The sequence below is a fragment of the Chenopodium quinoa genome, unplaced genomic scaffold (assembly GCF_001683475.1).
Source record: "Chenopodium quinoa cultivar QQ74 unplaced genomic scaffold, ASM168347v1, whole genome shotgun sequence".
NCBI lineage: Eukaryota > Viridiplantae > Streptophyta > Magnoliopsida > Caryophyllales > Amaranthaceae > Chenopodium > Chenopodium quinoa.
The window spans coordinates 1,067,952-1,091,535 of record NW_018742441.1 but is presented as its reverse complement, the minus strand read 5'-3'; the positions used below and the strand labels follow the sequence as shown (position 1 = coordinate 1,091,535).

At 40.7% G+C, this 23,584-nt stretch overlaps 1 protein-coding gene across 1 annotated transcript; it reads left to right on the top strand.

Moving 5' to 3' along the window:
• The first annotated feature begins 20,681 nt into the window (after positions 1 to 20,681).
• On the top strand, positions 20,682 to 22,107 carry LOC110716410 (basic blue protein-like). Its single transcript, XM_021895026.1, has 2 exons — positions 20,682 to 20,952; positions 21,515 to 22,107. Exons 1-2 carry the CDS (start codon positions 20,781 to 20,783, stop codon positions 21,871 to 21,873), a joined length of 531 nt encoding a protein of 176 aa, XP_021750718.1. The 5' UTR covers positions 20,682 to 20,780; the 3' UTR covers positions 21,874 to 22,107.
• Positions 22,108 to 23,584: the final 1,477 nt, after the last annotated feature.

The following is a 23,584-nucleotide window of genomic DNA, read 5'->3' as shown; positions in this document are numbered from 1 at the left end:
AATGGGGAATCCGCCTGGATATTACCCGGATGGATAATCAAACGATAATTTTGTAAACAAAGTCTGAATCTTCATTAACTGACTCACTGTTTACAAAAAGTTTACATTCTCAGAAGTAGTACTTTTTTAGATTGTCTACATTTCAAGTTCTAGGCAGGCGCCTGCCGTCTGGAGTTTCCAGGCGGTAGGTGCCGTCCCTTACTTCTTCATAGATCCGGTAGGGGCCTTCCCAATTTGGGGTTAGCTTTCCCAGCTCATTGGCCCTACCGGTTGCCTCCATTTTTCGTAACACTAAGTCGTCAACTTTCAAAGGACGCTTGTGTACTTTTTTGTTGTAGGCTCTCGTCCTTCTCAGACGGTAAATCTCATGACTCAAGGTGGCATTGCCCCTGCGTTCTGGGAGTGAATCCAATGCCAGGCGCATTGCATCCCAGTTTGCCTCTTCATCATACAGCATGACTCTGAGAGTCGGCTCGTAATGTTCGATGGGCAAGACGGCTTCAGCACCGTAAACTATGAGAAATGGGGTTTCACCGGTTGCCCCTTTCGCTGTTGTCTGGATGGCCCACAGGACATGGATTAATTCTTCTGCCCATAAGCCACCGGCTCTTTCTATTTTCTTTTTAATGCCGTCTGAGATGAGTTTGTTGAAAGCTTCAACTTGGCCGTTTGCTTGGGGCCGGCCAACATATGCGAAATAGCTTGAGATCCCCTGATCTCCCAACCAAGATTTTAGCTGAGGTGTCTCAAACTGAGGACCATTATCAAACACCATAGACATGGGTACCCCGTACCGGGTGATAACATTCTTCCAGATGAAGGAAATTACGTCTGAGGTCTTGATGTTTTTAACCGCCTCAGCCTCCACCCACTTGGTGAAGTAATCCACAGCCACCAAGATGTAGCGCTTTCCGCCTGGAGCAGGCGTGTAAGGACCTAGAATGTCCATGCCCCATTTTGCAAACGGGATTGGGCTGTGGATGGCCGTCAGATCAGTAGCCGGACGGTGAATGAGTTTGCCAAATTTTTGGCACTTGTCACATTTCTTCACCAACTCCTTGGCGTCTGCCTCAAGAGTGGGCCAAAAGTAATGTCGTCTGGCTCTGACGGCTAGGGACCTGGCGCCTATGTGAGAGGCGCAGAATCCCGAGTGCAAGTCTTCGAGAACTTCTTTCCCCTTTTCTGGGGTGACACACTTCAACAAAGGCTTCAGAAACCCCGCCTTGAAGAGTTCTCAATTTTTCAACTCGAATCTTGCAGCTCGCTTTTTCAGGACGGCTGCTTCCTGTGGCGAATCAGGAAGTGTGCCGTCTGAGAGATAGGCTCGGATTCCATCCATCCAGGTAGAGCTTTGGTCCAGAATTCCAACGGGATCCTCATAGATGCTTCTCTTTTCAAGAACTTCCCAGAAGACTGACCGAGGCGTATCATGGCAGGCGGAAGATGCCAGCTTTGACAATGCATCCGCCTGGTTGTTTTCCGACCTAGGTACCTGATTCAGCCGGAATTCCTCAAGTGCCTTGGTCTCTTCTTTGATTGGCTGAAGATATTTAATCATAGCCGGATGGGTAGCCTCATAACTTCCCTCATACTGGCTAACAACCAATTGAGAATCAGAGTAGGCGTTAATTTTCATGGCCCCTGCCGCCTTACACATGCGTATGCCGGCTAGCAGGGCTTCATATTCCGCCTCATTGTTAGAGGCTTGAAACTTGAAGCGTAGTGCATATTCAAATCTGTCTCCTTCAGGAGACTCATAAATTACGCCTGCACCACAACCGTTCTTTGTAGAGCTCCCGTCTACGTACACTTTCCAAACTTGATCAAGATTATCCGGAGCCACCGGACGAGTCATTTCCACAATGAAATCGGCAAACGCCTGACCTTTCACTGCCTTTCTTGGTTCGTAAGTGATTTCAAGGCTCTGCATTTCAATAGCCCATTTCAACATTCTCCCGGATAAGTCCAAGGTAGACATTGGCCGCTTGAGTGGTTGGTCCGTGTAAATCACCACCGGATGTGCCAAAAAGTAAGGCTTCAATTTTTTGAATGCCATATACAAAGCAAGGCCAAAATTTTCAACCATGGGGTACCGGAGTTCAGCATTTTTAAGAACATGGCTAATGAAGTAAACCGGGAGCTGCACACCGTCTCGCTCAGCAAGGAGAACGACACTGAGGGCATGGTCTGAGACGGCTAAATACATGTAAAACGTCTCCCTAGGCAAAGGACTGACCAACCTAGGCAGAGAATGTAAATGCTCTTTCAACCTCTGGAACGCCGCCTCAGCATCATCCCCCCATTCAAATCTGGTCTTCTTCCTGATTGCTTGGAAGAAGTAGAGGCATTTGTCACCTGACCGGCTGAGGAATCTCCCCAGGGCGGCCAGATAACCGGTGAGTCTCTAAACTTCCTTAACAGAGCGGGGTGACTTCATGTCAATCACCACCTGTATCTTTTCGGGGTTAGCCTCTATCCCCCTTTGATTAATCAAGAATCCGAGAAAATTCCCAGACTCAACACCAAAGACGCATTTCTTAGGATTTAACATAACCTTATGCCGCCTGAGGGGTGAATGTTTCTTGCAGATCAGCAAGGTGATCCATCTGTAGCTTGGATTTGACTATCATTTCATCAATGTACGCCTCCACATTCCTCCCAATATGATTAATGAAGACTGTATTAATCATCCGTTGGAAAGTGGCAGGCGCATTTTTCAAGCCAAACGACATCACAGTATAACAGAATAGCCCCTGATCAGTGACGAAGGCCGTCTTCTCTTGATCTTTCTTCCACAGGGGTATCTGATGGAAGCCGGAGTAGGCATCCATAAAGCTCATCAAGGCGTGACTGGCTGTAGAATCGACCAGACTGTCGATCTTTGGAAGCGGATAACTGTCCTTTGGACACGCCTTGTTGAGGTCTGTGTAATCAACACACATGCGCCAGGTCCCATTCGGTTTCTTCACAAGGACCACATTGGCCACCCAGTCGGGGAAATTACAAGGCCGAATGAACCTGGCGTCTAGCAGCTTTTTGACTTCGGCAGCTGCCGCCTGACTTCTTTCCTCACCGTGGTTTCTTTTCTTTTGCCGGATGGGCTTCTTTTTGGGGTCCACGACGAGTTTGTGGACAGCAAGATCCGGTCTGACGCCTGGCATCTCTTCCACTTCAAAGGCAAAAATGTCTTTGAATTCCTTCAACAGAAGATGCAAGCTTGCACCCAAGGTAGCATGAGCAACCATCCCAACCTTAACAGTACGTTCTGGACGGCTCTCGTCCAGAACGAGATCAATGCTTTCGCCAGCCGGTTGGGGACGGAGCTCATCTGACCGTTCACCGGTCAGTGATTGCTATTTTTTCTCTTTTTTCACATCCACTAGCAGAGGAGCCTTTCTTTTCTTTCCGGCTACGGGTGGGGCAGGAGCTAGGTCGGCATCCTTGACATTGTCAAGGTCTATTGGTTCCTGACCGCCTGGGGCCACGGTATCTCGGACGGCTGAGAGATAGCACTCTCGGGCCGTCTTCTGATCCCCATTCAAGGAACCAACAGAGCCGTCATCCCTCTCATACTTGATGAGCATGAGGGACGGGATGATTACTGCCTTGGCTACGTTGAGGGTTGGCCTGCTAAGAATGATGTTATAGGCGGTCAACTCCTCAACAACCAAGAATCTGACGACAATATGCCGTCCCTGACCTTTCTCTCCCAACCGGATGGGTAAGTCAATTCTCCCGGCTGGGTAGACCATCCCACCCCCAAAACCAACCAAGGGGTGGGTGACCGGATGCATGCTGCTGACGTTGTATTTCAGCTTTTGCAGGCAGCGGAGACTGATGATGTCTGATGAGCTGCCGCTGTCTATAAGGATCCGTCCAACCAGCTGATTGGCAACCTTACATTCAATGACCACCGGGTCATCATGCGGGCGGCGAACGCTGCCCCTATCCTTCTCAGTGATCAAGACGTCTGGGAAGGAGGAGCTGGCTTCCGCCTGTTCATCATCATCTTTGTCCATCTTTCGAAGATGACTCTTGGTGCCCCGGATGGTAGGGCCACCACATGAGAACCCGCCTGCTATAGTGTAGACCGGCTCCTTATCGGTATCCGAGCTACTAGTAGGCTGGGGGGTAGTCTTGGAGGACTGACCCTTGTTTTTCTTTTTTGCCCCGGCTGGGGACTTGGAAATGTAGGACTTCAACAGCCCTTTGTCAGCCAGACGGTCCAACGCCCGCTGAAGACTGAAGCAGTCGTTGGTGTCATGGCCGACCTCCTCATGGAACTGACAAAATTTATTTTTGTTCCGTGACTGGACAGAACTCTTCATAGGATTCGGCTTCTCAATGGATAGCCGGTCCTTTACCTCCATGAGGATGGAGTTGCAATCTTTGTTAAACTTGTACTTGGGGACGTACGACTTAAACTCTTTCTTTTTCTTCTGGGACGGCTGGTCAGAATCAGTAACTGCCCAACCTTCTTTTCTTTTCTTGCTCTCTTCTTTGTTTTTAGCCGGCTGAGCTGACCGGCTGTCTTTCTGTTTGTCAGACTTCTTGGAGTCTGACTGGCTACCAGGCGAGTAGAGGTCGGTAGCTTGAATGTAGCTTTCCGCCTCCCTCAGGGCCGCCTGTAGGGTGAAAGCCCCTTTTCTGACTAGGTCGAACTTAAAGGTCGACCCGTCTCTTAGACCCTTAAAAAAGTCTGTAAAGGCTACCTCATCAGACAACCCCTGAATCTGAATTCTGATCAGGTTGAACCGCCTAACATATGAGCGCAGCCCTTCTCTCTCTCCCTGCTTAACAGTGCTCAAATCAAGGCTTGTTTTCTTAGCAGGGATGTTCATTGAGAAGTTGGAAGCAAACAGGAAGGCAAGCTTCCTGAAGCTATCTATGGACCCGGCTGGCAGATTGCCAAACCATTGTTGGGCAATGCCCTTCAATATAGCCGGGAAGCATCGACACCAAGTGGCATCGTCCAACCCCTGCAGATACATGAGGTTGGTGTAAGCCATGAGGTGATCTTCCGGATTGGTGGTACCATCATAGGTACCAACCATCACATTCTTAACCTTGGCCGGCTGTGCCGCCTCGGTTATCTCCCGAGTGAACGCAGAAGGTTGTTCACCCAGGCGCAGCAGACGAAGCTGCCAGTCCAATGGCTGGACATTTGGATATGCTGCCTGACCCCCAAAGAAGGTCGGCTGCATGAAGTGAGGAGGATACTGCCCGTAAGCCTGAGTAGGCATATACGGGACGGCTCCAATCATATGAGGGCCAGAATGGACGGTATTACCGCCTGTCTGGCTCTCATGCAAGGAGGGTGCACTCCCCGCAGAGATGTTGTTGAAGCTGTCTGGAAAGTTCGACGTTGAAGCCGACTTAGACAGCGATTGGTTTCTCTTCCGGTTAATAATCTCCCGGGCATCAAGAGTTGATTTTTTACTTCTCACCGGCTTCTGAGGCCGGCGAGTGTTATTGGTGTTCCCCCCAAGAAGGAGAATTTTTGACCAATCAATGGTCCCGGCTGCCTTCTCCTTTGGATGGGGAGTGGGCTGCCGGTTTCTGACTGACGTTCCCTTCTCTAGAGGAGTCTTCTTCGCCGACTGACCTTTACTTGGGCCAACCCTGCTTTTGGTGATCAGCTCTTTAATTTCACCCTTAAAACTCGTCATGAACCTCATGAGTTTGTCTCGGGTGATAGGGGCTGATCCAGCTGCCGTTTGGGTTGCCCCTTCCGGCTGCCCAGGGGGTCTGCTCGGGCCCGCCTGGGAGGCGCCCCGCTCCAGAGTCTCTCTGGGCCGGATGCGCTTGACTCTAAGAGAGCCGTCTTCGGCTGTAGAGGTTTCGACCTGAGGATCCTCATCCTCCTCATGGTCTGTAAAGACTTCTGGGTCTTCGCCCAGACGGTTAGGGGGTGGTACAAACTCTTGAACCATCTTCGAGGTACTCTCCCCACAGATGGCGCCAAATGTTTTGAGTGTTTTTGTCCCTCGGGAGAGTTACAACACGAAGGCTGATCCGGGGTGAGCTGTACCTGCAAAACAAACGGAGACACCAGTTGGGTGGTGCTCCGCCTCCGACGCACAAATTAGAAACTTGAAGGGAGAAAAAAGGTGCGGAAATTTAGGTAGGGATCTGCTAGGATTCCAAGCTCAAGATGTCTCTATCAAATAGTAAATGTGTAATAAATGATAAAAACGTGCCCTCAAAATGAGGGACATCTCCCTATTTATAGGGTCTTTGGGAATTGTGCCCCTGATTAGGTTACTGAACCCTAATCATTGGTGGGCTGCGCCGTTTGGCGGCATTCTCGGGATTTGGGCCTGAAGGCTGCCTTTTCCCTTGATTTCGGGAATGACAAGTGTTTTGCAGGGATTGGTCCATTTTAGACCAATCTGGGGGTGACACGTGTCACCTTCTGATTGGGCCACGTGGCAGGGTAAAATTACCCTAAACATACAACAATTTCCTTTTTTAATCAAATCCTCATCCATATACGTGAAGTGGTGGAAAAAATTCATGACTTTTGAGTTACTAATTTTATGCATGCACAGTGAATTTTAAGCCAAATTTTGTTCATGTAAACCCTCAGGCTGAGGCTAAAAGTTGCAAAGGTTTTCTAGTTTGGGGTGAACTTGATGATATCAAGAAATTAAAGCACTAGTCAAGTAGATCAAATTTTAAAACAAGGACAAAAAGGAGTGGGCGTACAAATTGATGACTTGTTCTCTTCACCTATAATAAGGTTTTCAAATCTAACGTACCATTTTTCTATTATTTAATCATCTTTTTCAAATTATCATAGATAAAAAATACTTAGAGGATGTGATCGATCTTGTTGAATTTGTTTTCAATTGATTAATTCATTGGTGCATGGCCATTAATTAACCAATATAGGTAATGGATGGGTAGCGTGGAGGTTATTTATTCCTCAAAATGGGGAAAATTTGTTTGCATACGACATGCTTAATGGCCAAATGGATCTCGGCCTTTCGGCGTTGAGCTCCGGGGGTACTAGCTAGTAGAAACTCAAATGGCTACCCGATTAAGCCATAATTAAGATGTCATCGTTGACGTAGGGGTGAAACAAACTCGTTTTAAAACCAAACCAAACCGAAAACCGAACCGAATAACAAATATGGTTCGGTTTTTTTCGAGAGGTTCAGTTTCAATTTGCAAAATGAAGAAACCGAAATTATATGGTTCGCTTACGGTTTTGGAAAAATTAAAAACCGAAACCGAACCGAATTTTCGGGCCAACCATAAAAAACCCTAGTCCAATTCTACAAAGTATATAAAGAAAAAAAAAACCTAATTTTTTTTTCAGCCTCCTTCCGCCATTCTTCTCTCCTTTCCTCTTCTCATCTTTGCTCTTTCTCTCTCCTCTTCGCTCTCTGAGAGTCTAACTCTCTTCTTCGATGTCCTCTTACTCTCTCTTCTTCTATATATCTCCACTTTTCTTTTCCTTTTTCTTGTCTTTCTCCTCACCTTACTCTTTGTCTATCAAAACTAGCACAACGTCACAAATTCTGCTTATTTTGGCCAAAACAAAGGTTTTTATATCAAAGCAAATATTTTTATGGTCAAAACGAAGGTTTTCGTACAAAATTTGCGGAATTTGGCCAAAACGAAGGTTTTAATGGTCGAATTCGACCATGAAAACTCTAGATCTAGAGTTTTCATTAACGAATTTGACCGTTTTAAACCAAATTCGAGATGAAATTCAAGGCCATTTTTGGTTTAAAAGGTATGTTTTCTTATTTTTAATTTTCTTTCTTTTTTTTTTGAATTTTTGAAAAATCCATTTATATGATATGATTTCTAGTAATTTTCGTGCTTGTTTTGGTAAATTTCATTATTTTTGGTGAAAAATTGGCTGTGGTGGTTTCGGATGTCGGTTTGGTTTGGGTGGGGTTTGGTTTTGTTTGGTTTAGTTCAGTTTTGATTGGGGTGGTTTGGTTTGGTTTTTTTTACAAAATTTGATGTTTATGATAGTTGATAGGAAAATTCAGTGCGGTTTGATTTTTTTGTTTTCAAGAAAACTGAAATTTAGGTGGTTTGGTTTGGTTCGGTTTCAAAGCTAAAGTGGTGCGGTGTGGTTTGCAAAATCAAGAAACCAAAATATGGTGGTTCGGTTTCGGTTTGGGCAAAAAACTAAACCGAAAACCGAACTTTCACCCCTACGTTGACGGAGTCCTGATATGAAGTAATGCGTTTAATTTATGCGAATTAGGTCAAGAGTAACTTTTGTATACATCTGGTGTACAGTAATTTACTGAATATCGGGGGTCACTTTTAGCAAATTTAGGATCACTTTTACAAATTTTTGAGTAACTTTTATCTATAAAGCATAAATATTTCGTAACTTTTAGAGATTGGTCACATTTATTGAACTGAGTTGAACTTAACTGAACTAATTGGAGCTAAACTCAACTGAGCATAACTAAACTTGAATTGAATATAGCTGAAATGAATATTTTACGAAAGAAGGAAATTGGGAGTTGAACTGATTTGAATTGAACTGAATTGAAATTAAGCCGAAGTGAACAGACCCTTATTTATGTGTGGGTAACTTTAATTCATATTAAGGTAACTTTGGCTCATTTTAGGGTAACTTGATAATGGATGTATAATATTTTATTGTACATCCGATTTATCTAAAAGTTTGCCTTTGTCATAAGTTAAATCTATGGAATAATTAATTGCATACACTATAAAATAAGTGAGTGATGTCCGATTGCTCAATCAATTCAACTTATTTGGGTTTATTTGAATTTGCCTAAAATTATTTAAGCTTATCTGAATTAATTGGACTAAGGCCTTGTTCTATTCACCTTATTTCAACTTATTTAATTTTAGGGTTAATAAGTTCAAATACGTTCATATAAGGGTTAATAAGTTCATATAAGATAAGTTAAAAAAAAAAGTTCAGATAAGTTTTAATAAGTTGTGATAAGGGTTAATCAGGGCTACACAAGTTTAATTTATAACTAAAATAAGTTATAATTAGGACTAATAAGTTCAGGTAAGTTCAGATAAGTTCATATATAAATCAGGTGAATAGAACGCACTCTAAACACCAAGGAAAAAAAATGACACTATTTATTTGTCAAAACAAGTGAGTGTGTCTGAAGTCTAAACTTTATATTTATTTTAAAAAGGAAATTTTACAAAAAAAAATAAAAAATTGTCCTTATAATTTTTTGCGAAATTATACCTTAATAATCTTTTTTGTTGCGAAATCATATCATTATGCCGAAAAATACAGCTTGACCCTTATTTTGACGCTGACTACCCTAATCCACCCACAAAACCACCTCCCTCCCTAGCCCCACCCGCAAAACCACCCTTTTACAGCGTTGACCACCTTAAACCCACTTTTTTCACGACGTAGACACCCTAAACCCTTCTCTATAGCCCTAGCCACCCTTCTCCTCTCCACTGTCGGCGCTGGCACCCCTAGTCGCGCCCCCTAAACCCTAAATTTAATTTACGCTTGAACCACCCTAACCCAGATTTCGCGGGGTGGTGGAAAGGAGGGGGATTCGATTTCGTAGGTGGGGATAAGGAGGGGAGGTGGTTTCATGGGTGGAGTTAAGGAGGGGTAAATTCATGAATGGGGCTTGGGAGAGAGTTGTTTCATGAGTGGAGTTAAGGTGGGGGTAAATTCATGAATGGGGCTGGGAAGAGAGTAGTTTCATGGTGAGTTTGGGGTAGTCAACGCTGGAAAGGTATGTCGTTGTAAAAAAAATAGATTAAGGTATGACTTTGCAAAAAATAAAAAATAAAAAAAAACAAAAAAAATAATTATAAGGAGATTTCTCGCAAAGAATCTATACTATATATTAAAAGACGTTCCTTTTAAAGGAACGGTGCCACGTGACACTCTTTAAAGTATGTGTGCTATGTCTCAATACCACATCATCATCCAAAGTATATGCGTCACGTAAGCTAGCCACTTTACTTAACAAAATAAAATATGCTTTGAAGAAGATTTGAACTCATAACCTCCAATACATATAGGTAATACATTTACCATCTCAACCAACTATTATTAATATTTAAAATTTGACATAATATGTTAGAGATAGGAGATATCGGAAATATATGTAGATATGAGGTATCGGAAAATATATGTAGATATGAAATATCGGAAAATATATGTATGATATATTTTCCGTAGATATCATTCAGAGAATAATATATTTAGGATATTTATGTTAAGATATTATTTTGAGAACATATCTTTAGGGTTTATGGTTATGTTAGTATATCTTTAGTGTCAGATAATATAAAACTCCTTGATTAGAGTGATTTCCATTGATCAATATTTATAGGGTTACCATGAGAAACCTAATCATATTAGGTAACTATAAGATATGTACAGATATCAAAGATAATCTTATACAAAATATATCTTAAACCTGGGATGAGAATATTTTATGGATATTCTCTATCACACCCCACAGTCAGAGCGGGAGAAGATCAGATGCTCAGACTGGATCTGAATCACGCATCGAACGGTAAGGATAGTATAGTAACCCATTATCAAAAGAGAAGTAGTAGGCATGTGCTGGTGATGACGATGAGGAGCAACAACCATGACCTACGTATAGTAGAGATATGCGCTTTTAGGCCGAAGGAGAAGAGTCACGCATATACTTGGGCCAAGTTGCAGATCCAGAGAAGAATAAGTTAAGGGATCAAACCATCATCGGGGAGAAGACACTACACTACTACGTGAAATCACAGTTGAAGAAAAACAAATAAAATTGCGCAAGAAAAGATTAAATCCCACCGCTTGAAATTAATCAATTCTCAAAAGAGAAACCAGGTAGCAAGAATTAATACTCCACAAAGATTCCAAGTGCTGCAACAATAAAAGGAACTAACTTGATAGCAAAAGAGATGTGCAAAAGTTGACCTTATTGTGATATACCGCCACCAAAACAAAATCTATGTACAAAATCTATGTGATTATGTGTAAGAAAAAAAAAACCAATGAGGCAATGTAAGAATCATTGTTGGTCATGGGGAGGTGGAAATAGAGTGCGACACATGGAGTAGGTTGGCAGATGTGGTTACTGCCAGTAGGGGGAGGCGGTAGTGTATGCGATTGCCAACAACGATGGAGGAGGCTTTCGCGATTGCTACTGTTGGTAAGAGGCGCAAGGTTACATAAAGATTCTAAAAAAAAACTTTGAGAAAAGAAAAAAAAATCTATATGTGTGTTTGCGGAAGCATAAAAAACTTTGTATATCCCGCCGGTGGGTTTTATTTTCTAACCCACCGGCAGGGTGATAATTTTTGTATATAATCCCAAGATCTAACCTAAGCTCTGATACCATATCAGATAATATAAAACTCCTTGATTAGAGTGATTATGTTTCCTATCTTATGAGCGTAGGTTTTGTATAAATACTCTACCTATCGACGAATAATAATCAAGCCATTCATTCTCTCTTCTCCCTAATTTGTCATGGTATCAAGAGCAAGTTAAATCTTGGGACCGCTCACAAAAATTTCCCCTCCTGCCGGTGGGTTAGAAAATTAAACCCACCAGTGGGATTCAAAATTTTGCTTCCGTTATACAATATTAATACTCTTTAAATTTTTTTTTTGGGTTGGTACACGTTAATCACATTTGTATGTGATTTTTTTTTTGTGGGAGTATGTGGGTGAACTTCCTCCACTATAACACATATTTGGAGATGATCTGAAGACATTAAATAGCATTATGCTTGACGCAATATTATAATAAAAAAAATCGACTCTCTTGTGTCGTGAGACAAGATATATTTGGTTCTCCTTGTGCCGTGAGACAAGGTTTGTGAGTTGATTCGAGCATGATTTTGCTCATTTGGATATGAGAGTGTGGTTTACTCTGAAAGACCAATAAAACATTTTAGTGTGGTTTACTCTGGAAAAACCAATATTTGATTGAAGCTCGATTTTGCTCTGGAAAAACCAAAAATTGTTATTTGCATGTTCGAAAAGAATGACGTTCCTGTTTGATTGATGACTAATGAGTTCGAAAAGATGAACGTTCTCATAGTTGAAAAAGACGTTCTCATAGTTGAAAAAGAAGAAACAAAAAAATGAAGGCGACATCACAAGAGTGTGCATCTTGACTTCAACAAATTGAAGAATTTCCAATCGCAATGTTCGTGTTACTGCCGTTACGATTGCGGGAGGGTGTTAGAGATATGAGATATCGGAAAATATATGTCGTAGATATCATTCAGAGAATAATATATTTAGGATATTTATGTTAAGATATTATTTTGAGAATATATATTTAGGGTTTATGGTTATGTTAGTATATCTTTAGGAATATTGTTTCCTATCTTATGAGCGTAGGTTTTGTATAAATACTCTATCTATCGACGAATAATAATCAAGCCATTCATTCTCTCTTCTCCCTAATTTGTCATAATATTATATATTCTTTTCAATTATTAAGTAAATTAGAGGTAATATAATCCATTTATTTTTCACAAGATTAAATATAAATACAGAAGTAAAAAAAAAAAAAAAAAAAAGGTGACATTCGAAGTAACGCTCGAAACACTACACACACTAACTATTCAAATAGTCGAACATATTTAAGTACACAAACTAGTTACCCGGGACATAGCCCAGAGTACACACTAGTTTCTTATAAAAAGAAGTTTTAACAAGATTTCCTTTTTTTTTTTTTTTTTTTGAAGAAAAGGGGAAATTAACTATTAATAGTAGTAGTGTTTGGTGGCATCGTAGAGGATTGCCCAAAAGTTACATCATGATTGTTTGCAGCCATAGATACATTTGCATAGTCAAAAGCTAAATATCTATTACAGAAGTGTGGCGCAACTTGCAACCAACATATTTGATTCAAACCAATTAAGTTCTTTCTTGCTTCCCTTGCCATGATGTCTGCAACTCGATTTTTCCCCCTTTCTCCATAAAAGAGCTTGACTTCAGTTAGATGTAGGAGCTGCTGCCTGCAAGCAATTTGTGATGGGGTTAGAAAAGTATCATCAATTTCATTCATGTCCTGGACCAAAGATTTGCAATCAGTTTCAATTTGGCAATAACTCCAACTCTGGTTCTGAATCCAGGCTGTAGCAATATTGAGAGCTCTTATTTCTGCCTCTTTTGGAGAGGTTGTAAAGCCTCTCCATTGGAACCCCGCAATCCAGTTACCACAATCGTCCCTGCATACACCAGCACAGTCTGTCTCCTTTGTATGGTGGATAAAAGAAGCATCGATATTGATTTTTTTGAAGGTGGGGGGAGGAGGAACCCATGCTGAAGTTTTGATCTCTATTCTGCCAGAGTGATTTAGGGAGAAGAACCATTCTGCAGCAGACCAAATGCATTGGGTTGTAGACTTTTTAGAGGGGGTATTTTGTGTTGTGCGACAGCGGAAGCAAAGGTCGTAAACAAACAAGAAAACAATAAAGAAATTCAATGCAAACAATAAGAACAACACCAAGAATTTACGTGGTTCACTATCGATGTGATAGCTACGTCCACGGGCACCGAGATCGAATGATTTCACTATAAACTGGCAAAGATTACAAAGATTACAATGAAGAACTTAATCACTCAAAGTATTCTCTCTCTTGTGTTTCTCTCTCCGTTACCCTAATAATGATAATAGGAAGTTTATATAGTAGTGATTCCTAATTAAGATATACTTAGGTTACAATATCACAATATGATAAATATTAAATTCGTAATCGCTGAAAAAACCCAGATCGCCCGGTCGGGCGAAGGCCCGCCCGATCGGGCGCGAGAACACGTCTTTTCCAACAACCGAAGTACTCCAAAAAACCCCTTCCGCCCGGCCCGATCGGGCAATGTCCGCCCGATCGGGCGGACAAAGCTACGAAGTACGAGTCACCTAATATACTTATCAACAATCTCCACCTTGACGAGAACTCGTAGTCAGCAAACGACCCCATCAAGACATAGTGGAAAAACATCTCAAGCCAAACCCGATGCAAGACTCATGCATAAGCCATACATCCCGATAAGTCTTCAACCAAGACCCATCACATACTCGTCTCCAAGTATAACAACTCATAATGCTCCACCTGCATCACAAGCCCCGGGCAAGCTCCACCTTAAGGCCAACACACCTACACCAGGAGCTCCCCAACTTCGCCCCTCAGGGCCTACTACATCACGTAGTAATCAATATTTAGCAAGTCTAAGCAATGTTTAAACTTGCTAAACGGAACAGGCTTAGTGAAGAAATCAGCCGGGTTGTCAGCAGTCCCAATCTTCTTCACCTTAATCCTCTTGTCAGTACGCAAGAAATGATACCTGACATCAATGTGCTTCGTCCGATCATGGTGTACTTGATCTTTAGCTAAGCAAATCGCACTTAGACTATCACAATACACTGTAGCAAAATCCTGTGCAATACCCAGTTCACCTACTAGGCCTTTGAGCCAAATAGACTCCTTAGCTGCAGAAGTTAAAGCCATATACTCAGCTTCAGTAGTTGACAACGTAACTGATGACTGCAATGTAGACTTCCAACTAACCACAGAACCACCCAAAGTGAACACATAACCAGTCACAGACCTCCTGGTATCCACATCAGCTGCATAATCAGAATCACTGTACCCAGTGACCAAGCATTCCCTACCATTCCCGTACACAAGACCAATATCAGTTGTCCCTCTCAGGTAGCGAAAAATCCTTTTCACCCCTTGCCAGTGTTCCCTCCCAGGTCGAGCCATAAACCTGCTTACAACACTAACAGCATGCGCAATATCCGGCCTAGTACAGACCATAGCATACATCAAACAACCAACCGCGTTTGCATATGGAACTCTAGACATATAAGACAACTCCTCCTCTGATTGAGGTGACATAGACAAAGACAACTTACAACTAACAGTAGTTGGCGTACTTATGGGCTTCGATTTTTCCATCCCAAAACGAGACAAAATCTTTTCAATGTAGCTTTTCTGAGTCAAGAAAAGCTTACCTCTAGCCCGATCCCTGTAGATCTCCATACCCAAAATCTTCCTAGCTGCACCCAAGTCTTTCATGTCAAACTCCGAGTTAAGCATCTCCTTTAATCTAGCAATATCAGATTTATTCTTTGTGGCAACCAACATGTCATCAACATATAACAAAAGATAAATCATGGAACCATTATCCAGCTTACTATGATACACACAGCAATCATATGAATTCCTGTCAAAACCTTGTGAAACCATAAAAGAATCAAACCTTTTGTACCACTGTCGGGGGGATTGCTTAAGTCCATACAATGACTTTAGCAATCTGCAGGCATAGTGTTCCTTTCCAGGAACTTCGAATCCTTCGGGCTGCTTCATCAGAATCTCCTCCTCCAAATCGCCATGAAGGAAAGCCGTTTTAACATCCAACTGCTCCAGCTCAAGATCAAAATGTGCTACAATTGACAATAACACACGGATAGAAGTATGTCGAACCACAGGTGAGAATATCTCAACAAAATCAACCCCTTCTACCTGACTGAACCCCTTAGCAACTAGCCTAGCCTTAAAACGTATTTGCTCAGTTTCCGACAACCCTTCTTTCTTCTTGTAAATCCATTTACAACCCACAAGCTTCCTCCCTTCCGGTACCTTTACCAGTTCCCACACTCTGTTCTTGTAAAGAGACTGCATCTCTTCACCCATTGCGGCAAGCCATTGCGCAGACTCACTACAACTAATTGCTTGTTTATATGTGGCAGGTTCAAATGACTCTACATCATCAGCTACACTCAATGCATAACCTGTCATCGCATCAACACAGCAATTTCTTCCCTCCATCTCTTCAATCAATCTAACAGGCTTCTTGATAACTCGTTTAGGCATCTCAAGAATGGTGTCAGGTTGACTAGATGACCCCTGATTAGATTGCTCCACCTCATCCCCAGAGTTAGAATGAGTAGGAGTAATCTCAGGTTCAGGAGTACCCGGCACTGGAACATCAGCATCATCATCAATATATTGTACCCGAGGTAAATCAGCAATGGTAGACTGATGTACCTCAAGTACCCCATCTGTCTGTAATAAATTGTCTCCTTCCCTTCTCAAATCTGAAATCTCTGCATTTTTAATTGAATACATGGTGTTTTCATCGAAAGTAACATCCCTACTAAGAATGACCCGACCCTCCGAAGGTGAAAAAATTCTAAACCCCTTCACACCATCCCCGTACCCAACAAAACACCCCTTCTTGGCTCGTGGATCCAGCTTACCCTCAATAACATGATAATAAGCAACACAACCAAAAATCTTCAAATTCGAAAAATTAGGCAACTTACCACTCCAGATCTCAAACGGAATTTTGGAATCAATTCCAGAATGAGGACCCCTATTAATGACATAACAAGCTGTTAACACAGCTTCACTCCAGTACCTCCTCCCAAGCCCTGCATTAGAGAGCATGCATCGAACTCTCTCTAGCAGTGTCTGATTAACCCGTTCTGCTACACCGTTCTGCTGTGGTGTCTTCCTGACAGTATGATGCCGACCTATACCCTCATCTGCACAGAACTGATTAAACTCGTCTTTGCAAAACTCTAGCCCATTGTCCGTTCGTAGCTTCTTGATCTTCCTTCCTTGTCGATTTTCCACCAAAGCTTTCCATTGCTTGAAAACTTTGAAGGCCTCATCCTTTGACTTAAGCAACCTAAGCCATGTGTATCGGGACTTGTCATCAACAAATGACACAAAATAGTGGTAACCTCCCATACCTTCAACTCTAGATGGACCCCAGCAATCTGAATGGATGTAATCGAGCACTGCATCAGTAATGTGAGCACCCTTGCTGAACTTTGACCTGTGTTTCTTACCAAACACACAATGCTCACAAAATTCAAGGTTGGCAACCTTGACCCCGGATAGAAGACCCCTCTTGGACAATAGCTGCATCCCCTTCTCCCCCATATGACCAAGCCTCATGTGCCAAATCTTAGTCATCTCCTGGTGAGATACAGATGCGCAAACCGCAGAACTAGGCAGTGTAACACCCTCAAAAACATAGAGGGTGTTCCTTTTGATACCCTTAAGTACCAACTCAGAACCTCTGAAAATACACAACTCCCCATCTGAAAACACACCATTGTACCCCAAGTCATCCAGGGTACCCAATGAAATCAGATTCTTTCCTAAAGCAGGAACATGCCGTACATTAGTCAAAGTTAACCTCCGCCCATCAACAGTCCTCAACCTCATGGAACCAATACCTGTGACCTTACATGGAGCATTGTTACCGACTATAACCATACCCCCATTGCGAGGTTCATATGTATCAAACCAATCTCGACGTGGACACATATGGAACGAACACCCCGAATCTAGAACCCAGTTATCAGATAAATCATCAGACCTAGCAGAACTGACTAATGCTAAATCTTCCTCTGAATTATAGCTCTCATTCGGTTTCTCTTCAACTACAGCAGCCTGGGACTTGTTTTTCCTCACCGGACAATTATTCCTAAAGTGACCCGGTTCTTTACAGTAATAACATGTTTTAGTAGTAGTTTTACTAGATCCATCCTTGCCGTTTCCAGCACCCGACCCAGCATTGTTCCCCTTGTTAAACCCCTTATTCTTTTTAGACTTTCCGGACTTAACAAACAACCCACTACCATTATCCCCATTATCACTCGTAGCTTTCATTCTGAGTTCCCTAGTATGAAGTGCTGCCTTCACTTCTTCTAAGGTTATAGAATCCTTACCAACAACAAAAGACTCTACAAAATTCTCAAAGCTAGACGGTAGAGATACAAGTAAAATCAACGCAGCATCCTCATCATCAATTTTAACATCTAAATTACGTAAATCAAGCAAAATAGAGTTAAGTTTTTCTAGATGTTCCCGTAAGGAAGTACCTGACTGCATCCGGAGGCTAAACAACCGCTGTTTCAGTAATAATTTGTTGGTCAACGACTTAGTCATATACAATGACTCCAGCTTCAGCCACAATCCAGCCGCCGTTTCCTGATCAGCCACCTCCGTGATGATTTGATCATCAAGACTAAGTAATATGGTAGAGTGTGCCTTCTCTTCCATAACTTCTAACTGCGAGTCAGTCGGTCCGTCTCCTGACTCCGAAGTAGTACTCTTTGGAGCCAACGGACGCCATATCTGCTGTTGTTTTAACAGAGCCTTCATCTTAATTTGCCATAGCCCGAAACTATTTTTCCCGGTAAACTTCTCAATTCTTATTGTTGAATCTCCTGCCATTGTTATCTTCAAGAAACTCTCCAAGGATTGAACCTGAGCTCTTGATACCAATTGTTGTGCGACAGCGGAAGCAAAGGTCGTAAACAAACAAGAAAACAATAAAGAAATTCAATGCAAACAATAAGAACAACACCAAGAATTTACGTGGTTCACTATCGATGTGATAGCTACGTCCACGGGCACCGAGATCGAATGATTTCACTATAAACTGGCAAAGATTACAAAGATTACAATGAAGAACTTAATCACTCAAAGTATTCTCTCTCTTGTGTTTCTCTCTCCGTTACCCTAATAATGATAATAGGAAGTTTATATAGTAGTGATTCCTAATTAAGATATACTTAGGTTACAATATCACAATATGATAAATATTAAATTCGTAATCGCTGAAAAAACCCAGATCGCCCGGTCGGGCGAAGGCCCGCCCGATCGGGCGCGAGAACACGTCTTTTCCAACAACCGAAGTACTCCAAAAACCCCTTCCGCCCGGCCCGATCGGGCAATGTCCGCCCGATCGGGCGGACAAAGCTACGAAGTACGAGTCACCTAATATACTTATCAACATTTTGTTTAGAGAAGATCCAAGCATTTCTTCTTTTCTAGATATGCCAAAGGCCCTGTAAATGATGTGCCATGGGATGTTATGATGGGATTTTATTTTGGATTTAAGGTTTCTAAGGATCCAATTTGAGGTTGATTCTTGGTTTGATTTCTGAAGAGCTGAAGGTACATCCATAAGGTTCCAGAATTCTGAGGCTCTGGAGCAATGGAGGAAGAGGTGTTCTGAAGATTCAGCTTGCAGAGGGCAGAAAGTACAAGTTCTGGATTGGGTTGCTTTTCTCAAGAAGAGATTTTCAGATGTTGGAAGTCTGTCCCACACCAGCTGCCAGAGGAAAAGTCTGATCTTAGGGGAAGTAGGGCAGGTCCAAATGATATTCCAGTCCCAAGTGTCTTTATTATCAGTTACAATAAAATCATGTTGCTGTAACAAGCATTCTCTAGCCTTGGTGCTATCAAATTTACCCCTCTTAGTCCAGGCAGTGAAGTTGTAATCATCATTTTCATTTAGTGAGATGCAGTCAATCCTATCAAAAAGATTCTGGTGAATCTGGAACCCTATAGTTTCCTTTAAAAAGTTATGTTACTTGAGCTTATCGTACTAGTATATGCTATCTAAGGAAGTAAGGAGTGTTGTAGGGTAAGACGACTTAAACGGTATACACGGAATTTGCTTTGATTGTAATTCTTACCATTGTTTATTAACTATTCATGCAAAAAGTTTTTAGCAATTTAATAGATAAATGAGAATAGAGTATTTTTGTTAGGAATATAGGAAAATATATTATTGTGATAATCTTTTTTTTTTTTTTTGGAATAACCATGTGATACGTGGGTTATTATTGGTGTATGTGATCAATATGAATGATCATATGTGATTTGGTTAGGTTGTAGTGTTTGAGTGTGCTTCCTCCATTATTGCATCTCCATGGAGATGAAGAAAAGCCACGTTTGGCGTATTGTTTATTATTTAAAAAAAAAAATTTGCAAAAGACCACGGACACCAGCGAAGGGCCTGGCAAAGAAGATCACGGACACCAACAAAGGGTCGTGGCAAAGAAGATTACGGACACCAGCAAAGGGTCGTGGCAAAGAAGACCACGAACACCAGCAAAGAGCCGTGACAAAAGACCACGGACACCAGCAAAGGGCCGTGACAGAAGACCATGGACACCAGCAAAGGGTCGTGGTAGCAAAAGTTCGTTTTTTTTTAAATAAAAAAATTTGAAGGCGACATCAACAGAGAGGTGCAACTCGATCGACTTCAACAAAGTGCGAATTTCCAATCGTAACGTTCGTGTTACTGCCGTTACGATTGCGGGAGGGTGTTAGGAATATAGGAAAATATATTATTGTGATATATTTTCCATATAGATCTTATGATATTATATTATAATAATATATCTTAGTGATATTCTAAGATAGATTTATGGAAGTTTATATGATAGAGTTTATATTGTGTAGGTTATCTTTTGTAGGCTATAAATAATAGCCAAGATCATCAATACAATTCAAGCTATTCTCTCATATATAATTTGTCAATTTTACAAGGTTACGAATAAAAAATTGTGCACCAAATTGACTAATAAACTTGTAAATATTAAACCCCAAATCATACCAATTTCAGAAAGAAGCAAGGAAAAATGAATATGTATATAATCTGATAAAAATTTCAAATTAAGCAAGAAATCTTTTCAAATAATAAATGCCTTAAAAACAATCGAAATTTTGCGACACCCAGAAAGTTCATACAACCAACTATGACGGTGATAGTCTGTCAATAATCTAGTCACAGTAACAGCAACTATAATCCCTTAGTTGCAAAGCAAAGTTTAAGCCACCTCCATTTGACTTCATAAAAACGTTAGCTTTTATTTGTACATTATATATAGCATTGCATTGTATTCATACGATTGATAAGGTGCATTGTACTATTTAATAAGCTAATTATTATTCGAAGAGAGGTTTGATCGAACACGTACGAGCATTACGACGAACATGGAAGGATTGAAGAGAATGTCGATGATGGTTGTAGTGGTGTTAATGGTGTTGATTGCAAAGGAAGTTAGTGCAACACAACATGTTGTGGGTGGAAGTGATGGTTGGGATGAGACTACAGATTATGATTCATGGGCTAAAAGTCAGACTTTCAAAGTTGGTGATACACTCGGTATGTTTGTTATATTCTTTTTTTTTACAAAATGGTTATCATTATTGTCAGGTTTTTTGGTCTAATATTTGCGGGTCAGACACTTTAATTGTGAGGAAGAAGGATATGAGATCCCACCCTCAAAGTGTCTCTAGTGGGGATTGAACCCCCAACCTCATTTATCTCGAACTCATTATTTGAACTTATTTTAAGTTATTAAATATTTTTTAGCCCTTATTAATTTGTATCAGAACAATCAAAATGTTAATTTCTTAAATTTCCCTGAACTTATCTACATGAATTTATTAACTTTATATTTACTTATTTTTCCTATAATTAGGTGAACATAATATAGGCTCGTAGTACTTTTGGGGTTATAGTCTCACATAACAATACTCACATGAAGTTAATTCTAATGTGATGATACATCCTTAACTTTAAGTAGACGTGTTGACCACAAAAAAAAAAAAAAAAAAAAACCTTATATGTAGACGCCTTGCTTTGAGCTTTGGCAATGACAAATTTGAATCTGTCATAATATTTTCACTAATAATTTTTTTTTAATTATTTTATTTTTTTTCAGTGTTTAAATATACTCCTGGATTACATAGCGTGATGGAACTAGGGAGTGAAAGTGAGTACAAAAAGTGTGACACTAGCAACGCTGCCAACTCAATGAACGGGGGTAACGATGTTGTTAAGCTAGACAAAGCTGGAACTCGATTTTTCACTTGTGGAACTGCAGGGCATTGTGGTGCAGGAATGAAGCTTAAGGTAAACGTTGTCGGCGCAACTGGATCATCATCTTCCTCTTCGCCTTCATCTTCATCTTCATCCTCGACTTCAGATGTGTCTACTGCTTACCAAAGCCTCCTTCGTTACACCCCAATCATGTCATCACTTTCTCTAGCCATGACCTTTTTACCAATGTTTGTGCTGTGAAAGGGTTCCTTTTGAATGGAAGAGTTATTTTTTGAATATGATTAATTGATGTACGTAGTCTTGCCTTGGTTTATGTATGTAATTTTGTTATGTTTGCTATATATTGACTTTGGTTGTAAACTTGTAATAATATTCAAATTGTAGGAGGTACGTACGGTTAATGGAAAATAATCTATGTTACTCCAACACCCTACTGTACAATACTTCGATATGACACGACAGCCATTTATATAATGGTCTTGTATGAAATTTTATTTTATCTTAGAGTGTCGAAGGATCTGACACCATACATGTCGGACATGATACCAAAATTCGAGTCTGAGCAACATAGAAAATAAGGCATAAGGATATGTTTATCAATGTCATATCCTTCATATTAGAAGTCCGGCCAAAAAATTAAGTTTTGGGGCTTGATTTTCATCTGTTCACATATTTGTCACAATAGAGCTTGTGAGAGCCACCCAATGTATAAATTGGTAATTTAAATCATTTCTAACTTAATTAAGGGAATGCTAATGGAGTGCATCACACACGAAAAAAAAAATGGAGGGAAAATGAAAGTCAAAGGCCAGAAACTTGATTTTTTACCAAAATCCGTTATCAGATTGAGCCATTTTAAAATCAAAACTTAATTGAGGTATTAGTTTTAAAAATAAATAAATAAATAAAGTAAGGTACTAGTTCACAAATTAACTTATAAACAAGGTACGGTCGTATTGAGTATTTTCTAACAATTTTGCTGAATTATTATGAAACAAAGCGAGTATATTACAGAAAGTTGCATCCAAAATTGCTAAACCAAAGAGATTATTCCCACATTTTGTCACCTTAACAAACCAAACATGTTAATCAAATAGCAAAACTATACATTGATCAATAAAAATTGTCTGATTAGTGTAATATTTGCATACTTCGTAATAAGGTCAACAAGTGCGGTGTTCATTTTCAATGAAATTTTGTGAATTTATTACTCGTACCAAAATTTCCACTTTAGTTAGCAATTTTTGTTTATGAGTTATGACTAGCGGCTAGCGCACAACATTACTAGTCATAATCGGGAGCTACTATATTGACAAGTATGACAACATAATGAAAAAAAAGAGTAACAACTATCACCTATTTATAGGGTATCGAGGTGTGGCTTTTCCCTCCGTAGGTAGTTTTATTATCTTTTGTTCTAGTTGGGTTTGCGCGTGTTTTTTTTTTTCCGTTCTTTTTCTTCTCTTGAATGTAAGCATCTTCATTGGAATAAAAAAAAAACCCTATTTATAGGGTATAAATAACCGCACATTATATATTGAGATATTATCAATGGTACACCCAAGGTTCGGGCTTTTATCAATGGTATACCAACTTAGTTTTTGTTTATCAGTGGTACACCCAAGGTTTCACACGATTATCAACTATACACTTAACGTTAAACAAACGTTAAGTAAAGGTTAAGTAGGGGTTTAATTCGATTTTTTTAACTTAAAAAATTCCCTCCCTTTTTCCCCCTCTTCATTTTCCCTCCTTTATGTACTCTGTCCTACCCACCCCCTCTTCCTCTATATATAGTTTCTCTCCTTTCTGATTTTCCCTTTTCACACACAAACATACATATATCTACTCAAACACACCCAATTCGAATTATTTGTGCAAAAAATACAACAATAAAGCAACAAATAATAATCTCAAGAACATTATGCATAATTTAAACCATAATTCGCTA